Below are 12,166 nucleotides of genomic sequence, written 5' to 3'. Positions count from 1 at the left end.
TGATGAGATGTGAGGGTTTGATGTTTTGATGTGTTCCCGTAGGAATTTGATTTGTAATCTGAAGATCCTTGCTTGCTTTTGTATTCCCCTTTTAAAAAAACTATAATCAACTACCTGTTTGTATTTATTTATTTTGTGAAATGGTTTAATTCTATCCGTAACATTTGAAAACTGTAGACTTAAGTTATGTATGTGTATATACTGTATAGGTTTTTGATCTTTTTTTGTTGTTGGATGCACACTCTGTGAACCTTCTGGCAGTACTTGCAACAGTTAAGTTTGGGGTGTACAATACAAAAGCCTTAAATAATCATAAGCAAAAACAGTGAGATGTCAGAAAATTGATGATGTAATGATGACAATGATACAAATAATTATTATGATGATGATATTTAATTATAGTCAGATAAGAACCGCTGATCTGGTTGGTGAATCAGTATTTGACGACAACTAAGATGAACATAAGGATCATAAGTGATTGTAAAATACCTGTCCTGACACAAGGGCAGTATATGACATACTGCCACCTTGTGGAAGGCTATAGCCACATTAACTTTTATATATCTGTAAGAGCTATCAGTCATGTTGTACATTACTTGTAACTACTATAAAGTATACATGAAGCCCACACTGGTCTAATTCATTATTCATTGTACTTGACCAACATTTTTGCATATGTATGTAGCTCCTATCACTGAAACCTATTATTATTATTAACTTATTTAAAAGGAATGAATTAATAATAATAATAATTTAACATTCATTTCAACACAATATTTTGGGATATAGCATGTTTAATGTTAGGTACCTTTAGGTAACAGTGTCATATGGTGAGTACAACAATCACACAGTAAAACTAAGTATGAGATCAATTAAAATGTGGACGAAGCAAAGCATCAGTTTGACACCAGCAACTTCTACCTGAAATCAAATAAAATTTATTTTTAAACCTTATCATTATTTCATTACTTTTGGGTCTAAACAACTATTTTATTCACTATTTGAAAATGTATAGTAATTAAGCAATTTCAGACATTATAAACATAAAGGTCTTGGACACTACTCCACTTCATTTCTCAAGCCATGTTATTTATTTCTCAAATCAATAAATTATTCTGCAGAAATACAATATGTTTTTTTTTACAGAAAAGTAGCAAGGCCAATTCAGCTAAGCTGACACTTATAGTAAAAGCATTTACGGGCAAAGCTATTACATTTTTTGGCATTATGCTCTACTGTGGTAGGCATGATTCTGCAGTACAATATACATCAATTATAAATAAAGCACGTACAAAATGTCTGTGTTTTGTTTCAATACAAATAGATAAACATTAACTCTCCGACACTCCATAATCCACGATCGATAAACACAGGTTTTGTACTTTTCCATTATGACAAAAAAACATTGGTACACTATATTCATTGTGAATGAATTAACAAAGACACTATTGAGAAACTCCAACATGAAGTACTTTGAGCTAAAATATAGAATATACAGTACAGACATTGCTCTTGTTCAAACATTTCTACATCATGAGAATAAGACAGTCTTCTCTTTTGTTGTAATCAAGCAGACGTTACTCCACTTAATTACTTTGTTGCTCAAAAATGAATTGTGTCTTGCAAAGACAACTTGAGTCCCGCTGAAAAGTTACAATACATTTCTGCCACCTGCAGGTGATGGGTGGTATAGCAAGTCACATTTCAAATATAAAGTATTGAACTAGTTTATCAGGCAACCCATAGTCTCACACTCTCTCGTCAGTAGTATAATAGGGATGACTCTCACCCATTGCATTCATCCAAATGCCTAAAACCCTTTAAGATAGTTTGGAATGTCTCAGATACTGCACAAAATGTAATCCAGCCGTAAAAATGAGAATACTTTTAGACATCACAATCTTGTCTTTATCTCTCTGATAAAAAGATTTGAGGCTAGATCAATATCCTCCTCATCGTGACTTCCTGATCCCTTTTGCAGGCTTGGGTCAAATATTACAGCCAAGCTTTCAAGCAATATCTACGTATTTAACCCAAGACTGACCCCCGTAAACAAACCCCTGACCCCAGGTTGATTTTTTAGCAGGGTGAGGAGGACACCTGGTCGTAGTCAGGGCATTTGAGCAGGGCGGGGTAGCTGGCACTCATCTGGAACGAGGCCTCTGAGGAGATGTCGGAGGGGCTGCGACCACGTGCCCACGCCTCCAGGTGAAGGAACTGGCCCGAGTGGTTGGAGCAGTTGCTGAGGCGCGGATGGTAGAAGCTGGGGTGACGAGGTTGGTAGGGCTCCTCGGCCGTGTAGCGTTTCATGAACAAGTAGACGGACATGACGCCTGCGCTCTGGAGAGAAGGGTGGGAGTGGGGAGAGAAGGAGGGGGGGTAGGAAGAGAGGAAGAGGGAAGGGACACACTAGGTTCACACTAGACATACTTTGGTAACTTCACTTACATTGCTTGCAGTCGTACACTTTACTTGTTGGAAACTGGGTGGAAAGGTGTTTACCTCAGTGAGCAGGAAGGAGATGGCAGCAAAGGCAAAGGACCAGCCATACTTATAACTGAAGTAGGCCTCACTGCTCTTGGTTCTGTTCAACATCTCATCATTAATACTGGAGATGTACAGCACAAGACCAACCACAAGAGCCAGACCTGAGGGAGAGGGAGAGAAAGAGTAAGAGTTTAAAAAAAAGACAGAGAAAGAGAGACAAAGAGTTGAAAAACATGGTTGTAAAACTAAGACACCCCTGACATGAAAAATTCCTGCACCTGGAGCGATAGATTATAAAAAGGAGGTAGAAGAAGGGGAGGCGGAAAAGGAAGTGGAAGAAGGGGAGCAAGAAAAAGAATACCTGAGAGGATGAAGAATATTCCGGAGACGAAGGCCAGTATGGTCCGGTGTGGCCGTACATGTCCGATGTTGTTGAGTACAAAGCCAATGAACATGAAGAACAAACTTACCAGGGGGAAGGGAGTGGCTGTACGAATCATCTCTGTAAAAAGAGAGAAAGGGAGAGACAGAGAGAACAATAAACAGATGGACAATCTTCAGCTTGTTTCTGGGCTGGGTGTCAGCAGGGGGAGAAACCCAGTAGTGACTGAAGCTGTAAGCTCCTGTTAAACTCTGTGCTGACTGACGGAAACATTACAGAGATTAGTCATTTTAATGGGGCTGGGCTCAGACACGGCACATGCAGGGACGAATCCACAGATGAAAATGGATGACATATTAAGTCACTCTTATGGAGCAGTTGGAGAGCCGCTTGATGTATCTCTTTATTACTGAATTACGTGTTTCAGAATCCCTTTTCATTTTCTCCTTTCAAACTTGTCAACAGACATGTTGTGTAGTTAACAAACCACAAGGGGGTGCAATATGGTTACGGAATTAATTGTGTGTGCGTGTTTGTGAGTGTGCGTAAGAGATAGGGACAGGGATAGGAGGAAGAGAGTGAGAAAAAGGAGTCAGACAAAGAGAGAGAGAGATGGTAAGACAGATATAGAAAGGGAAAGAAAGACAAAGAGAGAGAGAGAGAGAGAGAGAGAGAGAGAGAGAGAGAGAGGGGGGAACTTACTAAGTACGTTGACAGTGGCAGTACGTTGACTGTCAAAAGTACGTTGACAGTGTTATGCATCCATGAATTTAGGATTTGTGTTAACAAATTAATAATACTCCCACTTCTTAAAAATAATTGACAGAACACCAGGATCCTCATCTATGTCAGTTGCACATTCATATGTCAGTTGCACATTCATAGGCATGATGTACTCTATGGTGAAGCATCGTCCTGTCTCCTCACCTAGGAAACACGTGGGCCAAAGTTAGTTATAGAGAGAGGTGTAGACAGATATACAACTGTAGAGTTAGATATAGGGCCCTATTTTAACGATCTGAAACGCAAGTATCAAAACGCAAAGCGCAAGTAACTTTGTGGGCGGGACTCCGGCGCTGTTGCTATTATACCGGCGGGATAAATGACTTTGCGCCTGGTGCAAATCTAAAATGGGTTGGTCTGAAGTAGCTACATTACTAATGGGTGTGGTTTGGGTGTAACGTGCAATAAACCAATCAGAGCGTGATCTCACATTCCCTTTAAGAGCAGCGCTTGTTCCATGGCGGATTGCTATTATAACGGCGGATTTGCCAGGCGCACGCCAGGAGCGGTTCACAGCCGAGGAGACCTCGTCCTCGTTATCGTCAGGGCTGTAAAAGATAGAGAAGTTACATTGTATTGGAAAGGCAGAGCAGTTTTCTCATTGCACTAAGTTGCACACATGTTGCTCATTCAAATTCTTAGTCTTATTTTTATTTTTTTATTGTTATATTTTTTTATTGTTTAGTTCTTAGAATTAGTTTAACCATTGTACTTTTTAACTTAATTTAAGACCTGTATATGTTTATTGTTTGCACCTTCCTGCCACAGTAGATTCCGTGTTTGTGTAACATACATGGCAACTAAACTGAATTCTGATTCTGATCCTGATTGGGATGGGAGAAGAAACCCCCCCAAATTAGCTTCGGTTAAACAGGCGTGGGAGGAAATTGCCACAATTGTTACAAATCAAGTTGACATACATAGACATTTCTCATGAAAATCTTTGATCCATTGACCTGAAAGAAATGTAACACAGCCATACAATAAATAAAAACAATGTAACGCTTTGCTAAAAGAAGACCCTGGCCAAGCCAGCAGTGCGCACGGGCCAAGCATGCCGCATGCGCCTTTAAAATAGCATCTGAATAACGCACCGTTGACTTTAGACTACGTTTTTCCTGGTCTGTGGCGGAATTGTTTTTCTGAAACTGCAAAATAGCACCAGGGAACGTTTGTGCCGGAACACGCCTCCTTTTTTCACTGAACCGCCCCCGGCAGCGCAAGGTCATTCCCTAACTTACCGACGTGCGTCTGTGGAGGGAAAAGTCCGCTTTGCGTCGAGTGAAAACTAGGAATGATACTTGCGTTGTTGACAAAGTCAATTGCGCTGGGTGCAAGATAGGGCCCATAGAGTTACAGAAAGTTATTGTGTACTGAATTAGAGAGAGATGTGGACAGGTAGCTAACCTGTTGTAAATAACCCCATAGAAGGATTATTATTTTGGGTTAATTGCCTGCTTTGCATTTGCCTTATTGATCTTTGATGTGTGCCTAAATGATAATGTATTGTTTGAAGAACTTATTGAGGTTTTATGCCACCTTCTCTCTTATAGATAATTTGGACTTTTATTTTGACAAGGTAAAAGGTATTGCAGATTTGGTTATGTGTTTAATATGAACTTGTCAGTACGGCTACAGATGTTGTTACGGACAGATGCACATGTATACATTTCTAAAGTTTAATGGTTTAATGGACCCGTATGAGGCTAAAGCTGTTACGGTGGTGATAGTTTGCCAGTTTATGGAATGTACTTCTATGCAAAGGAAGAAAATAAAAGAGTAATTTCACCAGCAGTAAGTTTCATGCCACTATACATACGGGGATCAGTTACACCTGTATAGTTAAATACATAGTTTTAGAATTACAAAAAGTTACTGTATATTGAGCTTTAGCCATATACTGAATTTATATAGTTTTAAATTCAAATACTGTTGTTATAGACATTAGAAGAGAGTTATCTACAATTTGGACTATAAGATTCATAGAGGTGTTGAGACCTTCTTAGCCAGAGCTCTCTTCTGGATAAAAAAAAAAGGACACATCCTGTATTGGACAGACAGAACATACCGTCTGTTTCCTAAAGACAGGCTGGTTTGTGTCTGGCTAAGCTTATGCTTTGACAGATTATTTTCTACTAATGTGGCTTACTGCTGACATCAGAAGCTGAGTCACAAACTGTCATCCAGTACTGACACTAGGCCAGGGGAAAGGGCTTGCATGCACACTGATGACACAGAAAGAGGGTGGGAGTAACAGAGAGAGAGAGAGAGAGATAGATAGATAGATAGATAGATAGATAGATAGATAGAGAGACCGACTCACATTGTAACACAGTGTAACATACTCTTGTCATCTCACAACACAATTGCATCCTCTCTCTCACACCCTAACTTCCTCTCTCGCTCTCCTTTTTTAGGTAGGTCGTTCCATATTACATATGATGTGCTAATGATCCAGAAGAACCTTGTTTTCTTTTAGTGTTATGCATTCCATGAATTTAGGATTTGTGTTAACAAATTAATAATACTCCCACTTCTTAAAAAGAATTGACAGAACACCAGGATCATCATCTATGATGTCAGAAGTATTATTTTCTTTTAAGATATATCTTTTTTGGGTGTTTCTGTAATTGTATCGACAGTGAGCAGCAGGGGCATTGCTAGACCCTTTTACATGGGGCACGTGCCCCAGTATAAATCTTCTGTGCCCCAGTATAAATCTGCTGTGCCCCAGTAAAATCGTAAGTTTGAGTTTTAACAATTTACACTTTTAGTCAGTGCATTCGTTTAGATTGATAGTCCCGGAAAGAAAAAAACGCAGTATACCAATCAACGCTTGTAAAATCAACGCAGTTTAACCGAAAACACAAACGGATGCGTGCCCATAGAATTCCATGTTTGCACAGTCAGAATTGAGGTAGGCTAAGAAAATGTTACGAAACTACCGTATGTTCCGGACTATAAGTCGCACTTTTTTCATAGTTTTGGCTGGTCCTGCAACTTATAGCCAGGTGTGACATATATCAAAATATATATAAAATGTAACATGTTTTTAAATGTTAATTCATACTGACTGACATGAACCAACGAGTTCAACGGATTCAGTGATGTGGTCCACATTGTGGAATGAGATCGGGAGCTTGGTGAACTAGCTTACCGGTAACTTGCTGGTTGGACTCGCTAGCTTGTTATTTTAATTTAACCTATTCAGCCTCCCAGGCAGGGACGTTTTTTTTTTTTTGGTTGCATCAATACGATAAGCCCATTATTAGTATAGTTAAATACAACTAGAGAGGGTACAATTTCTGGGGAAATTGTAGGGTGTGCTTGCTTGCGTCGGTTGCACAGGGGTCCGTTTTTGAATGACATTTTTACAACTGATATTTCTGTATATTTTATATAAAAATGCATACTTATTATTTATAAAGATGACATAGATTTTAAAGCATTTTTTTTGCTGCTCATTTACAACTGAAAATACGAGTGAAGTGTAGAATGAAATAGATGTCTTCTCATTTCCCCTGCAAGAGGCAGCCTCATCGTTGAATAAAAACGAATAAATTTGGCAGACCGGTGTAAAAATTGACCTAATCTCTATGACTTAAACGTCATTTTAAGTTTTTCCCTTCTCATGATATTTTCAGGCATTTAGCCTACTCATTGCATTCATTCATTAATAAAGAACCCCCTTTGAAGATTATTCTACGACGTTACCCGGTAGTAGAAGATGGAATCGCGATTCAAACAGTACCATCTGCTAACTGAAAATATGCCCCCCAAAACGTAAATAAGCTTGACATTTATTTAGTGGAAAATCGCTCATTCATAAAAAGCTCACTGGTAGCAATCATTGTCAGTAACAACGCAAAATGCGATATAGCCCTGTGTGGAGAAGCTGCCCCGTTAAATTGTACTACTACGGTACAGTACTAGACTACTGCTGTGTTCGTCTTGGTAGCGATTGCGTTGGTTGAATTGGATTTAACGTTCCGTTGTACGGTTTAAACTGAAATTAATTATTTTCATGAACAGATTGACAACGTTTAGGCTGTGGCAATGAAGTTCAGGTTAGTAGTTAGATAGACTTTTGATTTAAGTAAGGGGAGTGCTGAACATGTTCTGTCGCCGTTTGACTTCCTAAACAGCTGTGTAGTGTAGATGTTTTTGTATTGTGTCTCGCGTAAACTACAGCGTTGCAGTGAGCTACACTGGTTTGAAACCAGAGGTAATGGTAATTTCACCAACAAATCGTTTTTTCTAATGTCAGAATAAATCCTACAACGAAAATGTATATGTGAGGAATGTTTATTTTAACGATTGAAAACAGATAACGCTACATCATAGACCACTGTAATATGTGTTGCCCGGGCAACACAGGCTAATGTCATGATGCTAATACTTCAGTGAAATAGTAGACTACTGTTTCCGAAAGTAGATGTACTTCCTTAATAATATCAGCTTATATTGTACATTACACATCACAATTGTGTGTCATATCACAAAGTAAAATGAGTAATGGCCTCTTTTCTTGTGGCGTTTCTGCAGCTGCCTTGCAGTAAAGCTATAGTTAGCCTAGCTATCCCCGAAGTTAACAGATGCGAAACGAATGTTCTGCCAAAGGTAGTCACGCGTGTTTTCGTGACGTTAGTGACGCAGTGACGTTAGTAACGTCAGTGACTGTGGCTAGCAAATTAGCCACCGTTAGCTTCACTTTTCGCCACAAAAACTTAACTTAAGCCTAAACCATGCAACGGAACATAAATTCCAATACTAGCAACTCAATCGCTACCAAGACGAAACTTTTGACACCTACGTTGTCTATGTAGGCCAAATATTGACTGAGTTTTAGGGGGGCAAAAAGAAGAAAAAAATAATAATAATATATATGTGAGAGAACAAAGGTTGTGCCCTTGCCGAAGGCAAAGCACACCCAATTAAATTGCGATATCATCCATTCTGTGTTGATTTATTTTGCCACCATAACGTCAGCGTTGCCCTCTGCCCCCAATCACATGACATTGTATTCTCACGCTGGTGCACTGCAAGTGAAGGAGAGACTTTTTGAAGTAATGGAGATAATGACAAATGCCCTGTGAATAGTACACAAATAACGTAGCTACGTAATGTCCAGGCGTGCGTTTCCTGAAAGCATCGTAAGCCTAAAGGCCGAAATATACTACTCCACAGGGTTGCCGTGACCAACAAGACGAACAGAATTCTTTGACCGTCATTGCTGTAAGTTTTTACAATTCATATTTCAGCTAAACAGTACATGTAAATCAGCATCTGAATTAAAATGTGACGAGAAATGGGCAGTGTAGTTGCTGAAAATGTGCTTATTTTATTGATGAAATGGCTAATTTGTAAATTTGCTCCGACTTTTCGATAACCTAGCTAGCATCTCAGTGCAGCGCCACCTACTCTTCTGGCAGTGAATTGTTTTCAGCACCCAGAGCCTTCGGAGTACTATAAATTCAACGGATCCGATGTGGAACACCCTCCGAGCCCTCTCCGAGCCCAGAGAGCCCTCTCCGAGCCCCGGAGAGCTTGTCGTGCACCTCCTGATTTTCTGACTATTGTCCGAATTTTACGGATACCCCTTGGCCGTGATTGGTCCGCTAATGACATCATTTCCGAACGACATCATTTCCGGAATCTCACATCTCCGGACCTCACATTTCCTGTTTCATCAGAGCCTATTTAATTATTATCTAAATTAGACATTGTCTGGGGTCAATAAACAATCAACAACTTCCAAAGACGTCATGGGGCAGGCTTCTCTAAGGTTCAAAAACGTTGCTCCACCTACTGTTCTGGCGGTGAATTGTTTTCAGCACCCACAGCCTTCGAAGTACTATAAATTCAAAAGAGTAAATCGACTCCGTCCGAGTCCGTTTGTCTGTCTGTCCGTATCGGAGTCGGAGTAGTATTAGATTATTTTGGTTCTCTCTTTACACCAGTTACGCTGGAACTGGGATATTTGTTAGTGAATGTTTAAGTGCCGAAAAAATATCAGAATCCGGTGTATTCTCAAGTACATTTAAGTTACACAAAATAATTTCATTTGGTGGGTTTGGTGCAATAAACGACGCTAGATTTAACAAATGTCAGTTTTATTCAGAATACTATTACATTGAAATATGGCTGTTGTATTGTGCAATAGTAACTAGAAATGCATTAACTAAACGCTTTTACGAGTGCAATTACACAACAACAATTGAACATTGAAGATGTTTATTAGAATTATAGGGCTGGCCAAGCCCAGTGGATGAAGAGGCTGGTGGCAGAGCCGAGTCTGATGTTTGGAGATGGTAGCGCCCTGGAAATGGAAGGACTCCACAGTGTTGACTGGGAAGTCACACAGGGTGAAGGGGCTGGGAGTGAGTGAAAACTCAACAAAAATCATAAAAGCCATTGAAGATAAGTCCTGCACTGCTCCTGTCTGGCCCCCCAATGGTGGAATCTAGGGCTGCAACTAACAATTATTTTAATAATCGATTAATCTGTCGATTCTTTTTTCTATTAATCGATGAATTGGATAAGAAAACAAAAAAGCATTAATTTCCAACCCTTTATTCAAAAACAGAACTGACAGTGCAAATTCACAGTGCAAAAAGTCTTCAGAATATGCACAAACAGGCACACAATTTTGAAAAAGTTATTAAGATTAGCGAGGATTTAATGCTATTTTCAGACGGACACCCTTCAAAACTCTGGTGTCCGTTTGAGGTTTTATATTCATAACAATATTATACAAGTAATATTTTTTCAAAACTGTATGAGTAGTTTTCACCCGGTCCCTAACGCAACGCTGCAAAGTAGTGTCTTCCAAATAATGGATGCACTTGGGAATTTGCCGCCCCCCTCTTCATGCCGCCCTAGGCGGCTGCCTATGTCGCCTATGCCTAGGACCGGCCCTGTCCGCGACTTAATGAGTGCCGTAATAATCGCGCGACACAAGAAATCGATAATGAAATTCGTTGCCAACTCTTTTAATAATCGATTTTTATCAATTCGTTGTTGCAGCCCTAGTGGAATCAACTCCCCACCTCCATCAGAGACACTGACTGTCTCACCACCTTCAAGAAAAGGCTTAAGACGCACTTGTTCCGGGATTACAATGGTACTTACGAATGATTTGCTGGACCTGATGCTAGTTTCCTCCAGGATCACAATGACTCTTATTGAGAGACTTCTTGCTCTTGTTGGTTAGTTGTAACTGAAAATTCTTGTACTCGCTGTGAAATATTTTACTGTTGATTGCTTTTCTACAGGTACACTCTTGCACTTTTTGAGGTTCATGTTGTTTAATTGTAACTTGTTTAACTACATGCTCTTATAGTTCTTCCCTTTGGCACTTATTTGTTTTTTTCACAATGTATGCTCATGTTTTGGCTAACCGCAATGTTTGGGGCTATCTCGTTGTTATGATCAGTGACCTATGCACTTTTGTAAAGCTCTCTCTTGGAAGTCGCTTTGGATAAAAGCGTCTGCTAAATGCATAAATGTAAATGTAAAATGTAAGGAAGGCATTGATGTGCTGTACTCAACTATTCAATATGGGAGCCAGTGTTATACAGTATAAAGCTCTCTGACACCTTGAGATCTTGAAATCCAACTGCAGTGTTTGTTCATAGATTTCCTTATTCATACACTGTACACCGAACACCTTAAAAACTCATTTTACCAGTCTGTGATCAACAGAATTGGACAGATGTACCTTCTACAGCTGTACCTTGGAGAGTTGTTGGAGTGTGTGCTCTCACCTGCCAGGAAGCAGACCTTCCACAGGCCAGAGTGCAGGGAAGTCTTTATGTCGGTGCTCTGGTTGAGAGGCAGTATCACTCCCTCTTCCAGGTACAGCCAGTAGTCCGTGCTGACTGCAACTCCCAGAAGTCCCAGGCCGCTGACTGCAAACACGCTGCTGAGCAACGTCAGCGCCTTCCTGCCGCACACGCTCATCACCGGCGGTGAATCAGGAGTTGTCAGTGAGGAGATCTGGGGGGTGGGGGGGGGGCTTGGATAGGTAGGCCTTCTATCAACGAGGAAATAACCTAGGAAGGAAGGTAACCTACAAAGGGTGACAGAGAAAGACAAAGACCCTCCACAATAAATATTTCTCTTCTCTTTTTGAAAACATAACCCTTCAACACGCATGCACGCACCCAGATTACAGAGATGTGTAGGCAACAGAACAAGCTTCATTATGATGCCAGAAAGGGAACTTAGCATGGCTTCACAGTGTGATTCTCACGAAGGGGGCACAAACAGCAACCATTCACATCTCTCAATCCCTCTACTTAGGAAGTCAACCATCATGCGGCTATTCCCTGCTATTAAGGAGAATTAGAGCCACATCCACCAACACCATCCTTCCCTTATCCACTCCATGGCTTCTTCCACACAGAAACACAGATGCACACAGTAGGAGATGGCATTACTGCTGCCTATACACAAGCTTGCGATTACTGTGCTGATGGAACATCTATTCAGGCAATGGAGAAAGAGAAGACG

General features: G+C 40.3%; 1 protein-coding gene across 1 annotated transcript; it reads right to left on the bottom strand.

The window, feature by feature from the left end:
- Positions 1–2,079: 2,079 nt before the first annotated feature.
- On the bottom strand, positions 2,080–11,614 carry LOC136938188 (voltage-dependent calcium channel gamma-5 subunit-like). Its single transcript, XM_067231467.1, has 6 exons — positions 11,419–11,614; positions 3,730–3,796; positions 3,572–3,591; positions 2,849–2,989; positions 2,503–2,648; positions 2,080–2,340 (listed from the first exon to the last, which is right to left on the bottom strand). The coding sequence occupies exons 1-6, from the start codon at positions 11,612–11,614 to the stop codon at positions 2,080–2,082; spliced, it is 831 nt and encodes a 276-aa protein (XP_067087568.1).
- Between the last annotated feature and the right edge of the window lie 552 nt (positions 11,615–12,166).

The sequence above is a fragment of the Osmerus mordax genome, chromosome 3 (genome assembly GCF_038355195.1).
Source record: "Osmerus mordax isolate fOsmMor3 chromosome 3, fOsmMor3.pri, whole genome shotgun sequence".
NCBI classification, from domain to species: Eukaryota; Metazoa; Chordata; class Actinopteri; order Osmeriformes; family Osmeridae; genus Osmerus; species Osmerus mordax.
This window is presented reverse-complemented; position numbering and strand designations above follow the sequence as displayed.